This window comes from Cebus imitator, unplaced genomic scaffold (genome assembly GCF_001604975.1).
Source record: "Cebus imitator isolate Cc_AM_T3 unplaced genomic scaffold, Cebus_imitator-1.0 Scaffold105, whole genome shotgun sequence".
Classification (NCBI taxonomy): domain Eukaryota; kingdom Metazoa; phylum Chordata; class Mammalia; order Primates; family Cebidae; genus Cebus; species Cebus imitator.
This window is the reverse complement of record NW_016107420.1, coordinates 5,239,450-5,262,711: the sequence shown is the minus strand read 5'-3', so window position 1 is coordinate 5,262,711 and position 23,262 is coordinate 5,239,450. Positions and strand designations below refer to the sequence as shown.

At 44.2% G+C, this 23,262-nt stretch overlaps 1 protein-coding gene across 2 annotated transcripts in view; it reads left to right on the top strand.

The window, feature by feature from the left end:
- Window positions 1–538: 538 nt before the first annotated feature.
- JADE1 (jade family PHD finger 1) overlaps window positions 539–23,262 on the top strand; it is a 48,859-nt gene continuing 26,135 nt past the window's right edge. The window contains exons 1-2 of one of the 2 annotated variants that reach the window (XM_017537652.1): window positions 539–545; window positions 9,953–9,960. Coding sequence is in view for 1 of the 2 variants with exons in the window: in XM_017537651.1 (XP_017393140.1) it covers window positions 20,239–20,242 (4 nt within the window). In the remaining variant the exon portion in view is untranslated. Of the gene's footprint in view, window positions 546–9,952; window positions 9,961–11,285; window positions 11,291–20,235; window positions 20,243–23,262 lie in introns of those variants that run through there. The other variant, XM_017537651.1, reaches the window with a different exon arrangement.

Genomic DNA, 23,262 nt, shown 5'->3' with positions numbered 1-23,262 from the left:
GTCTTTGATTCAGAGGGCATCTATTGTAGCCATCCTGAGAAGTCTTCTTTCTGACCAGTCTGAGTTGGGTTCAATCTGTGTACCCCACTGCAAGACTTCATGTGTTCCCTATACCTATCATCATGGTCCCCGTTCTCTGTTACATCTTTTTTTTTTTTTTTTTGAGACAGACTGCCACACCCAGACTGGAGTGTAGTGGTATGATCTCTGCTCACTGCACCCTCTGCCTCCTGGGATCAAGTGATTCTCCTGCTTCAGCCTCCTGAGTAGCTGGGACTACAGGTGCATGCCACAACACCTGGCTAATTGAATTTTTTTTTTTTTTTTTTTTTAGTAGAGACAGGGTTTCGGCATGTTGGCTAGGCTGGTCATGAACTCCTGACCTCAGATAATATGCCTGCCTCGGCCTCCCAGAGTTCTGGGATAATAGGTGTGAACCACTGCACCTGGCCATCTGTATGTGTTTATTTTGTATTTGACTTGAGAGAATCTGTGTTCTTTAGAAATTATTGTAATCTTTAGAGACACATACATGAAGCATTTAAGTCATGATGCAAGGCAGTAGTTGATTGAATACTGACAAAGTCTTCTTTGACCAAAACTTTGGTCATGCTCCTCTGTTCCTTCGAGTGAATGGGCAGTACCTTGGGCTTCCCTGTATTTTTGTTGAGTCCATTTGAAGCAAAAATCCTGTTAAATTCAGTTTAGGGAAAATTCTTCACCTGGGTATCTGACCACTCTCTCCTATCTTATTCTGTCGTCCATAATAATACTATCAAATTAATTTCACCATAAACCCCTTATCCTTGATATTTCTGTTTAGTAATCTTCTATCTACTGCCCCCACCCTGCTTCTTGGTTTTAAATCTCCACCTCTGTTGGAATCTGAGTTGGGTTCAGTCTCCGTCCCCCACTGCAAGATCCCATCGCAGTGTTCCCTGTACCTACCACCGTGGTCCCCCTTGATTAAAATCTGCTTTACCATCTCTAGCAAGTGTTGTGAGTAATGTTTTTAAATGGTACTATTAAGGTAACAGCACGCTGGAAAGCAAGGTGAAAAGTTCTAAAAGAGGAAGAAAGTTGAACTGAGTATGTGTTTAGAGTTGGAGTGTTGGATGATGTTCATTGGCTTTGAACTGGGCCCCAGAAAAGAGGTGGGATTAGGATAGGTAGGGAGGAAGAAGCAACAGAAGCAGCATTAGCAGAGAATGAGAACTGAAAGAATGCCTAGTGTTCAGGGAAGGGGCCTGGGCTAACCAATGCAAGCTCTGGGCTTTGCAGCTTGCTAGAACAGATGCCTGAATAAAGCTGCGAGAAGTCAGGAAACTTCATTTTGGCTGGACAGTTTGGATTTAGACCTATTTGTAGTATGGAATGGAGGGAGAGATCTGCATATGGTAGTTTGATGAGTTTGCCTCATGGGGTGTAATTAATTTGTTGTAGTAATAATTGGAAGTGGTAAGAAATCATAGTGTGGAGAAGAGGTGTTTAAAGCTTTCTGGGTACAAGTGGTTGAAGGACAAACCACGGGGCATACAGGAACTTCAAAGAGTCATAATATCAATCAATAAACTTTGGCAATTGGCTGTAAGGTAAGAATGGATGTATACTAAGAAAAAAATTGGCAGAAAGTAAGATTTTGAGTATGAAGATGCTACCCAGAATAATACACTGCGTTATACATAGGTTGGTAAGTATGGTGCTCAGCCCCAAATGTGCTCCTTTTTCATGAGTTCAAGACCAGCCTGATCCTTTTTCTGGCTACCTCCCCTTTGATCTTCAGGACTCAGCTCAGTCTTACCCGCCTCCTGTGTTTCTTTAGAACTCTGCATTTACCACTGCCAGGCACAAACAGTACTGAATTTCTCTTGCTTGTCTGTCTCCTCAACTAGCCCAGAAGCTCCATGAGGTCAGGGATAGTAATTTTCTTCCAGCACCTCCTAGTATGTGAGATATTCAGATGTTTGTTGGCTGCATTATGTGCCATTATATCTTCTTGCTGCTTTCTCTGGGGTGTCGTGAGTAGCCATTTTAATTGATTATTACTTATCCTACTACCATCTAGATAGTAATTAGCCATTGCCCTAAGAGTCAGGAAAGGTGATGATGCAGATGCTGGCTTTTAGTGGGGCAGATGTTTGCAGCATACAACCACTGTATTGTATAGCTTAAAGATAGTAACTTGTATTTTGATTTTCTGATACAGTAAGTAATCCTGGGTGAGATAAATCAGCTTGATGTCAAGATGTAAGTACATTAGAGCCACAGAGGAGGAAATTCTGCCGAGCACTAACCCCCATTACTGTGCCAAGTTCCCTGGAGAAGCAAATACGGCATTCTCAACCCTCATTACTCAAAATCTTCAGGGTGGATGAAAATGGATTTCATTAGAAGGAAAATACTATTTTTACTCTTCTTTTACTTGAATAATTTTGCTTAAGAGAGTATTTATGGGTGTTTAGGTGCATCATTCTATTTTGGCCAATGCTTGCGTTTTTTATTTAGTGACTGTTGAAGTGCTTCCTCAGGGAGTTGTGTTTGAAAACTGGGAAGTAAGCATTTTGATTCAAAAAGATTCTTAACTTCTTTAGGCTACTCTATTTAGGTAAATTTAAGTTGTCTGAATCAATAAAGATGTTTTCTTATTTCTAGCTAGGAAGTGTTTTATGAGCTTTCTCAGCCCCTCATTTCTCATAGCTCTCCTACCCTCTTACAAGGTCGCACATTTCATTATTCTTACTGTGTTGCATCACACTGTTACTTTTAAGGAATTCCTCTTCATATAGTACATTTTTATTTTTATTTTATTTTTTTGAGACAGTCTCGCTCTCACACCCAGGCTGGAGCATGACCACAGCTCACTGCAGCCTCGACCTCCCAGGCTTATGTGATCCTCCTGGTTCAGCCTGAGTAGCTGGGACTACAGGTATGCGCCACCACACCCCGCTAATTTTTTTTCTTTTTTTTTTTTTAAATAGTGATGGGGTCTCACCACGTTGCCCAGGCTGATCTTGAACTACTGACATCAGGTGACCCGCCTGTCTTGGCCTCCCAAAGTGCTGGGATTACAGGCGTGAGCCACCACGCTCGGCCATACCCAGCTAATTTTTAAATTTTTTTGTAGAGATAGGGGTCTCCTTATGTTGCTTAGTCTGGTCTCAATTCTTAGGTTTAAGCAGTCCTCCTGCCCTGGCTCCCCAAAGTGCTGGGATTACAGGTGTGAGACACCACGATCAGCCTAGTACCAATTTTTTTTTAACGCTGTTTTGTAATGTAGGCTTTGGGGAGCTGAAGCTGTTAGGAATGAGTAGTCTTCTGCCTTTCCCGTTTCCCTTTTCTGTCTTACTGGATCCTGAAGGGAGCCAGAGCAACCTTCTCTAGAAGGCTGGAGAGCTTAGCTGTCTGCAGTTGGTGTTTTTGGCACACACAGGGCAGAGAAGACAGTCCAATAGGGAGTGGGTCACAGGTGTTTCTTGGTCATGGAATCTGAGAGCTGGAGTGGGCGTGCCCCAGGCCAAGTTGTAGATTGCCTGGTTATGGGTGGTGAGTAGGGCTCTTGGAAAAGGGTTGGGAGTGGCTTTTAGGACTTGCCTACAGCATGTAGACTATGCCTACAGCATGAAACCCCAGCTTCCAAAGTATGTCCATAACATAGCTCATAACCCATATTGATCAGGACTCATGTCCTGGCTTTCTCTGGGTGCATTGTTTTAATGGCTTTTAAATAATCAATTGATAAAAACCCACAGACTTTAGCTGGGTGAGTTTCTCAGGAAGAAAATATAAAATATGGCTGGGTATGGTGACTCACGCCTGTAATCCCAGCACTTTGGGAGGCCAAGGCAGGGTGATCACAAGGTCAGGAGTTCAAGTCCAGCCTGACCAACATGGTGAAACCCCGCCTGTACTAAAAATACAAAAATTAGCTAGGTGTGGTGGTGCATGCCTGTAATCCCAGGTACTCAGGAGGATGAGACAGGAGAATCACTCGAACCTGGGAGACAGAGGTTGCGGTGACCTGAGATTGCACCACTGCACTCCAGCCTGGGCAACAGAGTGAGACTTCGTCTGAAGAAAAACAAAAACCATATATATATATATATATATATATATATTTTTTTTTTTTTTTTAGAAAAAATAATTTTTTTTTTTTTTTTTTTTTTTTTTTTTTTTTTTTTTTTTTTTTTTTTTTTTTTTTTTTGAGATGGAGTTTCGCTCTTGTTACCCAGGCTGGAGTGCAATGGCGCGATCTCGGCTCACCGCAACCTCCGCCTCCCGGGTTCAGGCAATTCTCCTGCCTCAGCCTCCTGAGTAGCTGGGACTACAGGCACGTGCCACCATGCCCAGCTAATTTTTTTGTAGTTTTAGTAGAGACGGAGTTTAACCATGTTGACCAGGATGGTCTTGATCTCTTGACCTCGTGATCCACCCGCCTCGGCCTCCCAAAGTGCTGTGATTACAAGTGTGAGCCACCGCGCCTGGCCAATATTGTAGTTCTAGATTAGGGACCTGAATGGATGAATCGTGTAGATTGATTATATAAGTGTAGTACAGAAAAAACTTCATCTACTTTTTTAGGTTCAGTTTATATGAGTCGAATTAAAATGACAAAAGACACTACAGGAGAAAATGCAAACTGATTTTCTGATGCTGATATTTTTATGTGTGAAGTTGGGGTAAGGGGAGAGAGACTTTACCAAAAAGAAGTGACAAACCCAAAAAGATGTCAGGTTAATTAGTAATTTTAATTTGGAAAAGGATTTTGTATTTGTTCAGAGAGCTGTCCTGTGTGAATGTAATGGTGAGATCATCTGTGTAAGTTCATTGACTGGCCATTCTGTCTAAGCCCACTGCCTTCTTACCTAAGAAGACCTTTCTCTTGCTTGAGGGTAGTGCTAGAGTTCTGTTATCACCAGCTACCTGGGAGGAGTCAGCCAGGTGTGCTGGGTCTTTATACAAACTGACTTCTTATTTTGGCTACATTTGGTTGTATTTGTCCTGAAGGGAGTTGAGGTGAAGTGGAGTGGAAATAGTACTGGATTTGGAATTAAAATCTCCATTCCCAGAACATGACCTTGGGGAAGTTGCTGCTTAACCTTTCTTGGCTTTAGTTTCTTAATGTGAAGGGGAGGGATCTGGATCAGAATTGTATAATGTCTATTGTCCCTTCCTGTTCCAGTTGTAAATTGCTGAGGGGTTGGAGGTGGCTAGAGGAGACATTTGCATTCCCATTACTCCATTTGTTTTGTTTCTTTTGGCTTTTAGGGTTGTTTTAGAAAAATTTGCCTGAGAAGCATAATTATGCCCAGTGCAGTGTAAATATTCACACATCCAGGCACAACCCCACCCCACCCCCCACATGTACGCATAAAATATGAATCTGTCTGTAGTGAGGAAGCACAGTACAGTGTCCATTGCTGTGGATTTTTTTCTGCAGTGCTTGCTGCCAGTCAGCTAAAGACCCCTGGAGTAGTTATAGTAATAATGACACAGGAATATAGAAAGAGATCTGGCACCTTTGGGAGACCTGCTGATACGTGACTTCTCTACCCCTCCCCCTCCTTTTTAAACCTGGTCTGTTAATGATTGCACCTAATTATGTATCTTTGGTCTTTTTACTGTTTACAATTCAAATGCTACTTAAAGCCTTTTGTTTTCTGTAAATTCTGGGCTGCCATCTGAAGCACAACTTGATGATTCTGTATTATCATCTTGGGTTAAGTGCTGTCTCATTGCTTTGCAGGCTGCCTGCTGTTTCCCGGGGAGATCATGAAACGAGGTCGCCTTCCCAGCAGCAGTGAGGATTCTGACGACAATGGCAGTAAGTCCTGCTTTGTTGTTCTTGGAGCCTACCAGGGTTTGGGTCAGAGTAAAAACATGATTTTTTAATGTAGTGCTTTAAATAGCTGAGGCCCTTTGCATATCAGGCAGGTCAGAGAAAGCCAAAGCCTGGAGAAACATACCTGAGTGTGATACTGCAGGTCTGTAACCAGATCTTACTGGGTAAGGTTGACTGCAGGGAAGCATTCCTGAGGCTTCCTGTTTGTTATCCTGGGAGGAATACTCCAGTTCCAAGAGTCATTGGTGTGTCTGGTTTTCCTAAACATCATTTATGGTACTTCGCAGTTGCTCTTTATGAAAAGGAAACTTAATCAAAGCCAGGTAATCATTAACTGGTTCAACTGAATACAAGGGGAGATGGAAGACTGCTTAGTGTGATATGAAAATTATTAAGTACAGGTTCTTAATAGGTCGCAAGTCTCTGCTTTTCACTTGATTTTAATGTGACTGTATTTAATACTATTTCTGTCTGTATCTCAGCGCTCTGGCAACTTCATATTTTCACAGTGCAGCTGAGAACCAGAAGTTAGTTGGCTTCCAGGCAGTCAAAATAAATATCACACAGTGTCTGTGTATTGAGAAGCTAACAGATTACTCAGAGAAGAGCTCCCCTCAGATAACAGGGAAATTTTGCACCTAGCACAGTGCCTGAGCTTTAACCCATTAGCTTATGTTTAATGTTACAAATTAAACCCAGGCCACCTTGAAAGAATGCTTGCTGCACTATGTGATGGGAAAGGAGCTGGGCCTGCTTTCAAGGAACTGTACTTTAGACATATGTAAGAACAGGTCTGATGTGAAAGTCATCAGGGCAGTAATAGAGATGTCTTTTTGATGCACTGTGGAAACAGTTACAGATTCAGAGGAGAGGAAGGCAGGGAAACTTGTAGAGGAGATGAAGGTTTTATAGATCCTGAAGGATAAAATACTTTTTAGGCAAATAGGGTTGTTTGTAGTTATCTGTGCTCTCTTAAGTTTTCAAGCAAATTAAAAGCTGCACATTAGAAAGCCAGGCTTTCCTGCTGTAGGGGCCCACCCTGTTCAGAAGACGGGACCAGGAACATGAAGAATAGATCTCAGTGCAGTATTTCGGTTGGTGCTTGGCACAGGCATGGGGCTGTTGGGGAGTAGAATTGGCCATTATGGGAGGGTGTCAGGTGTGAAGGGCTTGCGATGAGGAGCTCTAAGGAATTGGGAGTTTTAGGACTGATTGCTGATGTTGGCAGCAGGAGAGAAGTGAACTAGTTGAGAGAGGTTGTAGGGGCTCCTGAGGGAAAGACTTTCCTCTTACTTCAGGAAAGGTATTGAAGGTCTGTTTCCAAGTGCAGGCAGGAAAAGCCACCTGTCTGAGCCTTTGGGATGATACCTTCCAAACTTCTGAGACACTTGTTATTTCATAGCCCTCCTTACTTGTTTTCTGATGTTTATAGTTTTAGGCATTTTACTCTTTTTTTTTTTTTGAGATGGCATTTCGCTGTTGTTACCCAGGCTGGAGTGCAATGGTGCAATCTTGGCTCACTGCAACCTCTACCTCCTGGGTTCAATGTGCCTCGATGTGACTAAATTGGATTAGGGCCCACACTAATAGCGTCATTTAACTTAATCACCCCTTTTAAGGCCCTGTCTCCAAATATAGTCACATTCCGAGATTGGGGGTTAGGGTTTCAAAATATGCATTTGGGGATGGGAGCTACAATTCAGCCCTTAAAAGCCCTAGAAGACCAAATATTTCATCTAAAATATGTATGTTCAGGCCAGGCACGGTGGCTCATGACTGTAATCCCGACACTTAGGGAGGCTGAGCTGGGAGGATTGCTTGAGCCCAGGAGTTGGAGACTAGCCTGGGCAACAAAGTGAGAACCTGTCTCTATTAAAAAAAACATTCCACATAGAACTCTGCTTAGAAAGGAAGGAGGAAGACAGTGTCCACAGACCCCACTAAAAGTGTGTCTGTCAAGTCACAAGCCTGTACAGGCCTCCGTCAAGAAGCTGTGGGTGGAGAATTAAGGTCAATATTTATAGTTTACCAATGGGTTAGCCCAGGCTATGGAAATTTGGTAGCATGGGAGAGGAATGGTAGCTGCTAGTAGAAGGTCGGCAATCCTTTTGTCATACAGCTGGTTCAATGTAAAGTACACGTTGATGCTTCATGGCCATGCTGTCTGTCCAGGCTCAATGATTTGATAATTATGGTGGATGATGGTAGTGGTAAACTATCAGTTCTCATTAAGAACCCCTGGAATGCCAGGCTTATAAAAAGATGGACATGCTCATTGCCATGGAACATACCCCTTTCCATCCCTTCTGAAGGCAGCCGGTTAACAGTGTAGGCCTCTGCCGCCAACCCACTCATTTGTATTGGTGTCTTCCTTTTGTATATAACTGGGTGGCCTGCGTCAGGGGACATGCCTTCTGTCCCTGCATTCAGGTCCACAAAATGAGTCCTACCTGGGTCAGCTCCCCATACCCTGCCTTCCTTTTGCCAGGCCTGTGCATTTGGAAAGTTCTGCTTACAAGAAGAACAGGGTATATGCAGTGGCCACACCTCAGCCTCTCCAGTCTGCAGGCCTGACAGAATTTTGGCAGCGGTTCCCAGCCCAGTGCAGACCATGTCCAAGTGGAGGGGAAGCAGCTGCAGACGTCAGCATGGGGCTGCAGCACCAGCCATAGCCATAGCTGGGACTTGCTGGCCTCCGGTCTGGAGCCCTTTGCCTTGTTTTCTGGTCTGGTTCAGAGGAATACCAGTATAGCGTTATAGTTGTGGACAGACAGGCATTTTCTGTGCCAGGTGCAAGTCCTTATCCAGCTGCAGTCATAGTTGAAACCTTTCTCCAGGTGCCCTGGAGACCCAGCCCTGCAGTTGGATGGAGTAATGGTGGGGTTTTTGCAGGCAGCACCTGTAGTTGCTGGGCTCCAGGGACTGGGTGGCTCAGCTAGTCTCTGAAGCTACACATTGTGCCAGAGTGTGGCCAAGGGAAACAAGCCCTTAATTTTTTGCCTTCCAGCCGAGGATCCTGTCCTTAGGGATTTGGCAAATGTGGGAATGGGGTTTACCAACTACTTTCGGTACACAGTTGACCCTTAAGCAGCTCCCCTCAACCCTGCAAATCAAAATTCTGTGTAAAAGAACTGCTAATAGCCTACTGTTGACCAGATGCCTTACTAATAATATAAACAAATCAACATATTTTATATGTTATATGTATTATATACTGTATTTTTACAATAAAGTAAGCTAGAGAAAATATTGAGAACATCATAAAAGAGAGGAAATATATATACATATTAAAAATATCCTATTCAGTAAGTGAAAGTAGATCATCATCATAAAGGTCTTCATGTTGAGTAAGTGGAAGAGGAGGTGGAGGAAAGGAAGGTGTTGGTCTTGCTGTCTTAGGGGTGGCAGAGACAAAATTGTCATGTAAGTGAACCGGGCATTTAAACCCTGTGTTGTTCAAGAGTCAGCTGTATTTCTGCAACCTAAAGGACATTTCATTTCATCTTTAATAAACCTGCAGAGGCTAAATTAAAACATCAAGTATCCTTGTTTTTAGCAGGAATTATTTATTTTTGGTTATCTAAGGCCAATAGTAGCTCTGATCAGCACTTTTATTTTTGAGACAGAGTTTTGCTCTTGTTGCCCAGCTGGGGTTCAATGGTGCAATCTTGGCTCACCGCAACCTCTGCCTCCCAGGTTCAAGCGATTCTCCTGCCTCAGCCTTCTGAATAGCTGGGATTACAGGCATGTGCCACCACACCCAGCTAATTTTGTATTTTTAGTAGAGATGAGGTTTCTCCATGTTGGTAAGGTAGGTCTCGAACTCCCAACCTCAGGCAATCCGCCTGCTTTGGCCTCCCAAAGAGTTGGGATTACAGGTGAGAGCCACTGCACCCAGTCCTTTGTTTTGAGAGGGAGTCTCACTCTGTTGCCCAGGCTGGAGTGCAGTGGCCTGATCTCTGCTCACTACAACCTCCGCCTCCCAGGTTCAAGTGATTTTCCTGCCTCAGCCTCCTGAGTATGACCAGCATCTTTATATATATATATATGTAGCAAATGGTGTTTTTGTTGGTTTTGGTTGTTTTTAAATTGGTGCCACTCAAAGGTCCAAAGGGAGATTGGTCCCATTCCTTCCTTCAAAAATAATGATAGAAGTGTGCTGACATGTTAAGATTTTCATAAAGTTGTAGAGCAGGGTTTCTTGTTCTTGTCTGACTTCCTTAAATTTCGGAGATTTGTTGGCTTTCTGTGGGAAGAAGGTCTGGAGCCAGGCTCCATGTGGGTCCTCCCTGGTCTCCTGTTTCTACACCTGAGCTAGGGTAGAAATGCTTTGTCTCCCCACCTATCAGAGCCAGGCTCTGCCCCAGCACCTGTAATAAGGAATGGGCAGAAGGGACGCAAACTGGCATTTAAAATTAGTAATTTTCCCACTGCCTTGGACTTGGACCTCAGCAGAAATGGAAATGTTTGTGTGTCAGTTGGTTGAAGGCCTAAGTGTGTTTAAGTATGTTGAAACATTTCTAGGCCAGTTCTTTGAACGTATGTACAGTGCTTTTGTTTGGAAGTGGAAGTGAGTTGGGCTGTAAAGCTGGGCTATGCTGGGGTAAAAAACTATGGTACAGGGTCAGCCCCTGATCTAAACGGCAGTTACATCAGATGCTTATCTTCTATTATGCAGCTAAAGCAAATAATCAGTAACTAAATTAAATTTGCTTAATTTAAGATGAGAATTAACACAGCATTGCTTTACTCTAATACAAGGCTAGCTTGGCTTCTAAATAACTCATAGGTGTGTTGTTTGTCAGTTCTGTGCGCCCTTGCTGTGACACCAGACTGCTGGACTCGATACTTGCCAGTTTTAAGCATCTTATTTTGTTAAGCTGGTTTAACACCCCTAAAGACAGATATCAGCATACTATTTAGTGACCAGAACAGCGACTAAGACAGGAGGACCGCCGTTTGATCAGTGGCAGGGTTCTTTTGTAGTCTGCATTTTGTTGTGCAGCAAACACGAATACTGCCATTCATTCTAATTTTTGAACCTTTCGTGCATGGCACAACATGAGAAGCTTATCGCACATCAGCTACCAAATGTGGAAGAGGTGTGCAGTATGTGTTAGATTTACTCTTGAGGTTTTTCTTATTTTAGATCTAGGGCAAGACAGCATGGCTATTTTTAATATTTCAAATGGGGAGTGAGTGTTGGCAGTGTCTGTATAATAGGACCAGAAAGAACGTTATGCCTGGGCAGAGTCCATGCTCATACAGTACTACGATCTGTGAGCCTTTTGTAACTTTATATTAACCCAAAGGATTCTGTTTTAATGGAAGTTGGGGTTATTAAAAACAAGACAAAATATTTTTCCCCACTCAGTCTTTCCCGTGTTTAACATGAGGTAATGTAATATAGATTTGTTCTTAACTGAACAGTGTATATGTCAAGAATTTAAAGTCATTTAAATTTGTCAGTAAAGTGAACTTAGCTAATAATTTTACCTTTTGAGTGGCGGTAAAATACTTTTAGACCTTATTAGCAGATTTTTAGAGTTCCCAACTCCTTTCCTGAAAGGGAAAAGAAAGTAAAACAATTTTACTTGTCATATACTTAGTTTGTCATTATCAGCACTCTGGAAACAAACAAAATGCAAACCAACTCAGCAGAATCTTACCACGAAGTTTTTAACAGTAGCAAGCACAGTTTTTAGCAAGTGCGTGGTGTTTTGCTGTAGCATAAACCACTGACTTCTGGTTTTTTTGGTATTTAAAATACTCTAATTTCTGTTTTGACCCCACTGTCCTACCTGCAATATTATCCAAAAATTGTTTATAATTTTTGTTTTAATTAAAAGGGAGTATTCATTATTTTGGTTTTAATAATATTCTGGTAGTTTCCTGACCACCTGGGAAGTGTCTGGGGAGAGCCTGGCTGTAGAAAGAGGTGTTGGCGTAGCAATGTCAAGACACTCCTTTGAGCCTCTAGCCTGTGGCTTTCCATGAATGTTTCTGTAGCTGCAGGTGCATTCTAAGCAGGAAGCACTGGCTCCACAAATCTATCTGTAAATGTATTATTGCTTTATTTTCCTTGAGCTCAACAGCATATCTTCTGTTAGGTGAAACAGGAGTATATTCCTAGTGCCTGCCACCTTCAGTTCATGCGTTAGTTACAGTGATGGTTAGAGCATGACTGAGGGTCCTCAACAATGACACTTAAAAGAAATTATCCACTTTTCAAAGAAATATTGAGAATCTGCTGTGTGCACAGCACTGACTGACTTAGCTATGCTGTGTGTTATAAATTGTGCGTCTTACACCAATGGCTCTTTATAGATTAACTTTTTGATATAATAAGAAAATGAGAAGGAATAGACCACCAACAACAAATACCTGCTTCTGGACTTTGGAAGGCAGAGCAGTTCCCTCAGGTTCACAGCCCACACCCAGATTCTCACTTGGTTCAGCAGCAAAGTCTAGGTTTTTATACAGACCACTTGTGTAAAGTAAAATAGAATATTTTCCCCCCTTACTGTTAGTGGATGATATCTCAGTGATAAATGTTTAATAGCTTTATTGAGAAGTAATTGACATGCTTCTGCCTTGGCCTCCCAAAGCCTCTGAGCCTCATGTATTTAAATTGTGTACTTTGATATGTTTTGACGTGTTTACACCCATGAAATCATTGAAATCAAGATAATCCTTCCCACTTTTCTGTAGTCTTCCACTGATCTAGTTTTTGTCACTATAGATTAGTTTGCATTTTCAGAATTGTATGTAAAATGGAATAATACAGTATGCACCCTTTTTTTTTTTTTGAGGGGTGTCTGTCTTCTTTCACTCAGGATGATTACTTCAGCATTGCATTCTGATATGTGTATCAGTAGCTCATTCCTTTTTATTGCTGGGTAGTGTCCCATCCTATGGATATACCAGAGCTTATTCACAGTCTGTTAGTGGATGTTTAGGTTGTTTCTGATATTCGGCTCTTATAAATAAGCTGCTAAGAACATTCCTTATGCCAGTGATAATTTAAATTTAGTTTCTTTACCAGTCTTTTCCTTTCTGCAAAGTGAGTTTAATAGGATTAATTTTGCTTTTCCTCCTTCTGTATTGTATCATCTATCAACACTAGGTAAATTAAGAGGAAAGGGAACAGTACTTTTGGGTGGACTAGAGTTTCTCTTGGTTATTACTGTTGGATACCAAATATGTAGCATCTTTGTGTATCTGTTTTTAAAAGCAAATGTGTCCTAGACAGCAATTTTCAGGATTTTAAAATTTTTTTCTATTTTTGTTGTTTGAGACAGAGTCTCACTCTGTCACCAGGTGCCAGGCTGGAGTGCAGTGGTGCGATCTTGGCTCACTGCAACCTCTGCCTCCCAGGTTCAAGCAATTCTCTTGCCTCAGCCTCCCAAGTATCTGGGAGTACAGGCGTGCACCATCATGCCCAGCTAATTTTTGTATTTAAGTAGAGATGGGGTTTCACCATGTTGGCCAGGATGGTCTCAATCTCTTGACCTCATGATCTGCTTTCCTTGGCCTCCCAAAGTTCTGGGATTACAGGTGTGAGCCACTGTGCCTGGCCCAGTATTCAGGATTTATAAAAGCAGTACTAGGAAAAGCTTTCAAATGAGTGTCATTATTTGGGTTGTGTTCTATGCCAGCAAAGCTGCAAGCTTCCTGGGAACCTTGGAAACTACTTGGGAGGGATCCTGACAGATCCTCAAGAAGAGACAAGAGGGTCAGAAAACCTAAGAATGAACAAGTTTGTTGTTTCTTATTTAACTCTGAAAGTATTTGACTCTGAAGACCCTCTTCTCCCCACTTCATGTTAATTTTTAAAGTATAGCAATGGAGTGATTCTCTAAATTTCTGGCTTTGTTCCTTATCATTTGTAACCTTTTCCATAGTAATTCAAAGCAGAGGAGGATCATCCCATTTTGTTCTGCTTCTCTTCCCTTCCCTAAACTTTCTGGGAATTCCATCCAGACACTGCATGTGCTTTTCCTCGTCTCTTCTTTCAGGCTGTGGGACCAGCTGGAGGATGGCCTCCAGGACCACAGGGAGAAAGAGAGGCCTCTTGATAGACCCTAGGAGCCACCCAGCCATCTTAATCTCCAGGTTCCTAACTTGGCGTCTGTCTTCCCTTTTTCTAATAATAACCAGATTTAGAACTTCTGCAGGTTGGGTTCACCCCAGTGTGCCCAGAATATTTCTTTCAATGTGGGAGTGAAATATTCTTGTTCATTTAGAGTCTAAAGAGGCACACTTAGTATTTTTTGAAAAAATAATTTTCTAAAACATTACTGAAATGCCAAGGGGCCAACAGCAGGAGCTCCAGTTCTGCTGATTGTGCTGGCGGAACAGCAGTCAGTTGACCTAGTAATGAGCCTCAGAACTGGTGCTCAAGGGTAGTGCCGACCTCATCTCTGTCAGGGAAGCATGGCAATCCCCTTTAGTCTTGGTCATTGCAAATCTGATGATAGGCTTATGTGCAGAATCTATTTCTTAAGGTCCCCAAGGTCTTAAGGCTGCTTTGATTCTCTGTCCCTGTCTCTGGATTCTGTAGAGATAAGAGCTTCCTGTTTGAGGGACAATGATTTCACTGGCAGAATGGCAGTCAACCTTAAGCTTTTGGCTTTTATTTTTTCTGGATTTTGTTAATTTCTGGAAAATGGAACAGTATGTGTTCAGGAATGGGGTGATTATTAAAAATAGGAGGTAGAGGTGAATGAAGTTGGACAGATACTACATGTGGCTGTTAGGGCTCTTTCAGATCTCTGGCAGCAGTATGGCACCCACAAACGGAAGGTTTTGCACTTAAGTTGTCTTCGTAACAAATTAACAGGAGGCAGAGGCAGAGATGGAGTAGAGGTGCTAGAATTATCGGGAAGTTGAATTGACCCAGCCATTGATTGTGCCCTGAATGAGAAGAGTCTAGGAAGACTCTTAGATTTCTGATGTCAAGTAGAAATGATGGTAATAGTCATCAAAGTAGGGATGTAAGAGGCAGGGGGCAGGTTTGGTTTTTGTAATGCTGAGTTGACAGATCTAAGGTATACCTTAGGGTTCATGTCTAATGTGGAGGTGAAACTGTATCTGGAGCTTGGGAGGGAGGTTAGTCTGGGAATGCAGGTCTGGCAGGTTCCTCTGGATGTGCTAGGTAAGACTGTGGACATGGTTGAGTGCTCCCTGGGGAGAACATTTGGAGCAAGGAAAGAGGAAAGAGTTCAGGAAAAACCCATGTTGTTGGGATACATGGAGAGGAGGAACCCACAGAGTGAAAAAGAATTGCCACTGAGACTGAGAGAGTATTATTTCAGGCAGGGTGGAGTTATTGGTGCTGGAGAGGTGTCGGCAGAAAAGAGCTCAGACTTGGCGGCAGTCAGGAGACCCTGTTAGGCAGCAGCCATGTACTGTGTTTTGGGGGAGGCCAGTTGATAGGGGTACAGCTCCTTTGGAAGAAAGTCAGAACAGAGCCAACTGGCATTTTCATGGGAAAGTGAAGCAGACAATTTTAAAGGTTATTTGGCCATTGGCCCCTTGGTCTTCGCTAAGTTTGTTTACCCACCGTCCTCCCCACTTACGGCACTGTCCTACCTACTTACTACATCATAGGCCTGAGGTTCTCTGTCTAGGGAATGCAAAGTTTTTATGCCTTGTGGAGTCAAACCTTTTTTTTTTTAAAAAAAGTGTTAAAGTTTATTGAAAACTCAGACGTTTTTCTTTTTCTTTTTCTTTTTTTGAGGCAGAGTCTTGCTCTGTCTCCCAGGCTGGAGTGCCGTGACGTATCTTGGCTCACTGCAGCCTTTGCCTCCTAGGTTCAAGCAGTTCTCCTGACTCGGCTTCCAGAGTAGCTGCGATTACAGGTGCCTGCCACCACACGAAGCGGATTTTTTTTTTTTTTTTTGAGACAGTTTCATTCTTGTCGCCCAGGCTGGAGTGCGATGGTGTAATCTTGGCTCAATGCAACCTCTGGCTCCTGGGTTCAAGCAGTTCTCCTGCCTTGGCCTCCTGAGTAGCTGGGATTACAGGCACGCACCACCATACCTGGCTAATTTTTAGTAGAGTATTTAGTAGAGCATTTTTAGTAGTGACAGGTTTTCTCCATGTTGATCAGGCTGGTCTTGAACTCCCAACCTCAAGTGATCCACCCTTCTTGGCCTCCCTAAGTGCTGGGATTATGGGTGTGAGCCACTGGTGGCACCTGGCATGAAGCTAATTTTTGTATTTTTAGTAGAGGTGGTGTTTCACCAAGTTGGCCAGCTGGTCTTGAACTCCTGACCTCAGGTGATCTGCCTGGCTTGTCCTCCCAAAGTGCTGGGATTACAGGGGGAGCCACTATACCTGACCTGATGTTTTTCAATTTGTATTTACCAGCATGAGACTTTGAACCTCTTCAGTGCAGGCTTATGGGTGAGGACTCACACCTGCATTGTTGTTAAAGTCCTCTCTCCTGTTGGATGCAGTACTTGATGCAGCCTCCCTGCACAGGGTGAGCACATTAGGCCTGCTCATGAGAAATGAGAGTTAAATCAGTGATGGAAGTGGAGGAGTTCTGTGAGAGCCAAGAAGGCATCACAGGTGGTCTCATGGTACAGCACTGAGGTGAGCCTGGATGCGTTTGGGTAAGAAAACCCCGGAGAACACTCAGTGACCTGTTCAGTGTCTAATGGTTCTTATTTGGATATTTGTTTCTTTAGGCCTGTCAACTACTTGGTCCCAGAATTCCCGATCCCAGCACAGGAGAAGTTCCTGCTCCAGACATGAAGATCGAAAGCCTTCGGAGGTACTTCTTGAATGCTTGCCTGACCATGCATGAGTACATGCTGCCCCATATACCTGGTTGAGTGGTGTCTATTTGTGCAGTCATGGGCAAAATATTCAAATCCTTGTGCTCCAGTTTCCAAATCTGTAAGATGGGGAGAACCCATAGGATTCTTGTGAGGATTAAGTGGGTTAATACACTTAGGCTAATACATGAAAAGCATGTGAATAGTTGCTGGCACATAAAAAGTGCTCAGTAATGTTAGTTATTATTATTAACTATATTATTTTTTTCCTCTCCTGTTGCATCTTCGCTGGCTCCCAACAACTTTTCCTCTGGCCAGGAGATCAGTGGGTTCAGCTGCTGCCAAGCCACTGCCAGCCTCAAGTTAGTTTTAGCCATGAATTGTGGCTTATTTGGCAACAACCCAATGTAACTCTGGAAGTTTTGTTTTGGGGATTATGCTGAAGGCTTCCCCCCCTTTCTTAATTTGTTTCTCATCTTTTGTTTCCTCGTCTCCCTAACTTTTGTTATCTATCTAAAATTGCTTTTTGGTGCAATTTCTCTCTGCTGGTCTTTGTTTAGGGGCCCTTATGAGGCCTGAGGTCTGTTTATTCTAAAATAACCTTTGCTAGGTTTTAAATCATTGAAGAAAAAGCATTTTACTTTATCATAGTTTTCAAGTGAGAAGGTTATAGGAAGACTTTCTTTGGTTGAATGCTTTGCTTTGTGCTGCTTCTTATGGATGACTTCAAAGACAGCCTCATCATGTAATGGCAATGCAGAGGCAGATATTCCTCGGAGGAACTTCCCTGGCTCTAATAGGGAATGTCAGGAGGCTGCTTTGTCGTGGAGTGGAGGAGTTACTTGGTTGTGGAATAGCTTCTTCCATGAGGAAGTAGTTTACATCCTTTAGAATTGTGGAAAACCATCCCAGGAGGTACTTCAGCATGATCAAATGTTCTTGGAAAGGTAGCCACTTCCTCCCTTTGCTTTATTTCAGGCCTTTTTTCCCTTTGAACCTATAGTGCTCTCTTCCTTTTCTTTGCCCAGGAGTGTCTCTGCTGCTTTCTTTTTTTCTTTTTTTTTTGAGACGGAGTCTTGCTCTGTCACCCAGGCTGGAGTACAGTGGTCTGATCTCGGCTCACTGTACCCTCTGTCTCCTGGGTTCAAGCGATTCTCCTGCCTTCGCCTCCCAAGAAGCTGGGACTATGCCACCATGCCCATCTAATTTTTTGTATTTTTAGTAGAGATGGGGTTTCACCATATTGGCCAGACTGTTCTCAAACTCCTGACCTCATGATCCACCTGCCTCGGCTTCCCAAAGTGCTGGGATTATAGGCGTGAGCCACTGTGCCTGGCCCTGCTCTTTATTTCTTAATTCCTTGTGCTTTGTCCATAGCCCCCAACATAACTTCTTTTTTTTTTTTCTTTTGAGACAAAGTCTCTTTCTGTCACCTAGGCTGGAGTGTAGTGGCGCAACCTCGGCTCATTGCAACCTCTGCCTTCCAGGTTCAAGTGATTGTCCTGCCTCAGCCTCTTGAGTGGCTGGGATTACAGGGGCGTGGCAACACCTCCGGCTAATTTTTGTATTTTTAGAAGAGACAGGCTTTGACCATGGTCAGGCTGGTCTTGAACTTCTGACCTTAGGTGGTCCACCCGCCTCGGCCTCCCAAAGTGCTGGTATTACAGGCGTGAGCCACCGTGCCTGGTCCCCAAAATACCTTTCTGATGTTCACATCAAACTCCTATTATTTCAGCACAGGAATACATAGGGGACTGAGGAGCTGAGACCTGGTGTGACGAGGCCCGGCGCCTAGTGGTGTAGTTTGAAACCTGCTTCCAGCACTGATACCAAGCAGTGAAGAGGGAGGCCCAGCCCTGCGTTTTGGTCCAGAGGTTTTTCTCAACCCTGAGTCCAAACTATATGTAGGGCACTAACATACTCTACAGAAACTCAGGAGTTGACATCCGTTTGAGGGCCTTTGTTTCAATTCTTGACTGAGTCTTTGAGCACAGGAATAGCAGGCTACCTTTTCTTTTCTTTTTCTTTTTCTTTTTTTTTTTTTTTAAGACGGGGTTTCACCGTGGTGGTCAGGCTGGTCTTGAACTCCTGACCTCAGGTAATCCACCCGCTGTGGCCTCCGAAGTGCTTGGATTACAGGGGTGAGCCACTACACCTGGCCCAGGCTGCCTTTTCTCATTTCATTGCTTGAGTTAGATCTTCTTTCTTTTTCGACAAACTCCTTTGTTTTTTATTTATACCACTTAGCTGGAATGTGTTTTTACTTCATTGGCTTCTTGAAAGTATGGGACATCTTTTAGGTTTTAAAGTACTTTTCTCTTGGGGGCCAGGGAGTTGGTATCCACTGGGCTGGGCACCTGCTTCAGCAGCTCAGTGCTTGAAAGGAAGGCTCCTGTTATTACGTTTGATTTTTGTGGGAGGTGCATGGCCTAGTTCTTGCTTGTTAATAGGTCTTTAGAAATGAGGAGTGGCATACTGGGGAATAGTCCGTATTGAAAATGGCAGTCAGGAGAAATGGCCTTTTTATTCAGACACTGCCTCAGACTTTATTATGGTGAAGTTTATTAAAGTGATCACCAGCCTGAAAAGCCACCAGGAAAAACAAATATGGACCTATTAGCAGGCATATGTTGTGAACTCTGCTTAGCAGCACAAGAAAGAACTCCCTGTCCTGAGAAAAGAGAGTTCAGCATTGTGACTTGTGTAAACAGACAGGGCAGCTTACAGATGCAAGCTTGCTTGATGCCAAATACAACTTTGGGCTGGTCCTGATGCCAAGGTCAGAGCTTTCTTATGCAGCCTTAGACACGAGTAGGCCAAGGCCAAGGCTTGAGAGGGAGCCAGCTGTGCAGCCTTGCCTGGGAGACGGTGTTGTTCTCTGCCCCAGGGGCAGCCCTCACTGACCTAAGATTAATGCCATAAGCCCAGGAGTCTGCAGTGGCACAGGCACTGGGAGGGCTGCCTTTCCTATGGTTTCCTTCATTTGGCCTGTGATAAGGAATTGAGTACCTCTCTTGGTAGAGGGATACTGTTGTGTCTGCTTGTTTATGGCAGAGTTGGGAGAGGGTAGTTACTTTCTCTATTTCCTTTTCCCACAAATCTTCTGAGGTAGAAGTTACCTCAGGTGAAGGTGTACAAACAAATGTTCTTTGCAGGCCCATCAATCCAGTGGCCTGTGGTTGCTTGTCTTCCAGATTTTTCTAGGCCAATCTGGACCTTGACCTTACCAGCTAACATACCATAAATCCTGGTGCCTTGGAGTCAGGGCTTGGGTAGGGGGCAGTCTGATTATAGAAGACGAATCCTTGCCTGGGCACAGTGGCTCACACCTGTAACCCTAGCACTTTAGGAGGCAAAGGCCAGTGGATCATTTGTGGTCAGGAGTTTGAGACCAGCCTGGCCAACATGCGGGAACCCTGTTTCTACTAAAAACACAAAAATAGCCAGGTGTGGTGGCATGTGCCTGTAATCCCAGCTACTCGGGGGCTGGGTGGCAGGAGGATAGCTTGAACCCGGGAGGTGGAGGTTGCAGTGAGCTGAGATCATGTCACTGAACTCCAGCCTGGGCGACACAGCAAGAAGACCCTGTTTCAAAAAAATAAAAGAAAGGAGATGAGTCCCTGGCGGTTCTGGATTTTGGCTTGAAGTTGTTACATGGTTAATGGAGTTACATTTCTAGAGCACCCTTGAGTGCAATATCTCCCTTCAGAGATTTCCAGGTGCATGTTTTTGGTAGCCTTTTTGTTAAAAAAAAAAAAAAAAAATCCCATCAGTTTGTTCATCTCAGTGTCATGTAGGCAGACAACAAGTTTTTTTGTTGTTTTTTGACGTTGTTGTGGACACTATGTGGATTGAGGGAGTGAGAAGGCAGGGTTCCATCGGCACTGCCACCCCATGCCTGAGTGAGGTAAAAGGTGTGTCAGGCAAAGGTCTTCTGTAATAGGTCAGGTTTGTTCTATGTTGATATAGTGACCTTGTTACATGGCAGCTCCATGGTTACATTGCAGCTGCCAGCACTCTGAGTAAGAATGCAAATATCAAATGTCAGTGTCCCTTTCTCTTCTTTTCCAGGTGTTTAGGACAGACCTGATCACTGCCATGAAGTTGCATGACTCCTACCAGCTGAACCCAGATGAGTACTATGTGTTGGCAGATCCTTGGAGACAGGAATGGGAGAAAGGGGTCCAGGTGCCTGTGAGCCCAGGGACCATCCCTCAGCCTGTGGCCAGGTAGAGATGCCCTGAGGACAGAAGCCTCTTCACCCACCATTGCCCTTCTTCCCTGACAGTAGCCATCTGAGACGAGACAATTTCTGAGACAACTGAGAGACAGTTTCTGATCATTTAGCAATAAAATATCGTGAGGCCTCAAGTGGAAATGGAAATGCAGAAGCAACACACTTCAGGCATACAGGGTAGTGGTTTTGAGTGCCATGAGCCTCCAAACTTGTGGGGAGGCAGGGAGGTGCTGCTGTCTTATGAGAGGAAGGCAAATTCCAAGACATCCTGGGAAGTGATGGACTGGGGGAGGAACATTTGGGTGTTCACCCATCTGGACCCTCTTTTCCTGTCTTCTGTGTTCACTGGAAAGCAGCCCTCCTGGAGTGAAGTGTCTGTCTTTCTTGGGAACTGGCACAGCAGCTGCTCCACCTACTGGGGTTGCCTCCACCTTTGGAGGAGGACAGGTGTGAGGAGACCTGCCAGTTAGGGTTTGTGGAGAGGGGAGTTTTGGAGGGATTTATTTAGACTGTTCACATTGTTCTCAGGGTGTGTTCTCTGGATTTACTGACTTATCTTTAAAGATCCCTCAGGGTCAAGTCCTCGCGGACTCCTCACAGCCAGGTTGCAGATGGTTTACTCATTTCCTCGCTGCCGGCTCCATGCCACCTGCAGAGTCCTTTTAGAAGGGAGGATTGAGTGCCCTGTGCTCAGCTGGGACCTGGCTTCTCCACCATCATCAGTGGGCTGCTGCTTTGCGAAATAGTGTCTTCACGCCAGGTCTTGACTGGATGTGCTTCCTGGTTTTCACCCACTTTGTGTCTCTCTTTTTGGGCACTTACAATGATCGAATTTGAGTTGTCATTTTGGGTTCTCTGGGGAGTCTATCCAATGGTGACAAATGCCCCTGTCTTTCTCAGGCTTAGTGACCAATCAGGAGTGCCAGGATGACCCCCACAGATGAGAGCCTGGGCCTGTGGAATAGATTGGTGACTGAGCCTTGCTGGGGGTGGGGCAGACCATGTATCTGCCTCAGAGTCTGTCTCTGAGATGCAGCACCACTTGATTCAGCACTGGCAGCCCCAGTCCAGGAGTACTTGCTGAATGCTTCACTTTCGGTGGGGACCCCAGGACAGAAGTGAGCATTAATAAAGCTTGTGGAGGTTTTCAGTTGGATCCCTGCTCTTGGTTGAGTAGAAGAAATAAATCCCATCAGTTTGTTCATCTCAGTGTCATGTAGATAAAATCACTCCTGTAATTCTAAGAGTGATGAAGGTACTCTGACAGACTCTGGGCAGCCTGTTGACAGTAATTTAAACTATGGAAACACAGATGTGGAGGGACTTTATGGAGCCTTGGGCCTGTGATTAGGAAGATAGCCTTTTTTGGTCCCAAGTTGGGAATGATTTTCTCATCTTGTGCGTCCTCTCTTATTTTTGAGTGGGGTGAGTTTGAAAACACCTCTCCAGGTGGTAAAGGTTGGGAAGGGTATGTGGCAGTACCAGGAAGGGAGGAACCTTGTGCTTCTGTTCCTGAGATCATAGGTGTATATTGAGATTGTCCCTTTCTTGGCTGGGACTCTGATTCTTAGATTTGTTGGCAATCGCCGAGGCCTAATTTCCTTTTTGTTTGTTTTTGAGACAGTCTTACTCTGTTGCCCAGGCTGGAGTGCTGTGGTACAATCTCGGCTCACTGCAACCTCCGCCTCCCTGGTTCAAGTGATTCTCCTGCCTCAGCCACTTGAATAGCTGGGACTGCAGGCATGTGCCACCACACCTGGCTAACTTTTGTATTTTTAGTAGAGACGGGGTTTCACTGTGTTTGCCAGGCTGGTCTTGAACTCCTGACCTCAAATGATCTGCCTGCCTTGGCCTTCCAAAGTGCTGGGATTACAGGCCTGAGCCAGCGTGCCTGGCCCAAGGCCTAATTTTCTTTTCCTTCTCTCCATCTTCTTTTGTGAGGTGTGAGGGTTGGTGGGTATCTTCCTCTGGTTTTCAGAGTCTGTTGTGCATGCCCTGCCTGTGTGGTGCCCTGGTTCTAATGGCCTCCAGCAGGGATGGGCAGGTCTGGTTAATGGAAAGTGATTTAATGACTAACTTTTGAAACATAGGGATCAGTGGTATTGGCTGCAGGCCAGAGTGGTCAGAGGTGGTGGGCAAGGCACAGCAGGGTCACGGGAAGCAGATTTCGAAGGCTTCTGCAGTGTTTTCATTTGTATCTATTTCCTGTTCACAGGCTTTAACAACTTCTTGTTAAGGTTTTATTAGCAGTGACATTCAGGTTTTCAGCTTTTGTTCTTAAACCTGGTAATGACCTGGGGCTCTGAGGGTTGGAGGAGGAAGTGACACCTGTGGCCTTGTGGCACACTTCATTCTCTGTGGCTGAAAGGGTAACCTGGCTGCCTTGTGTTTTTTTTTTT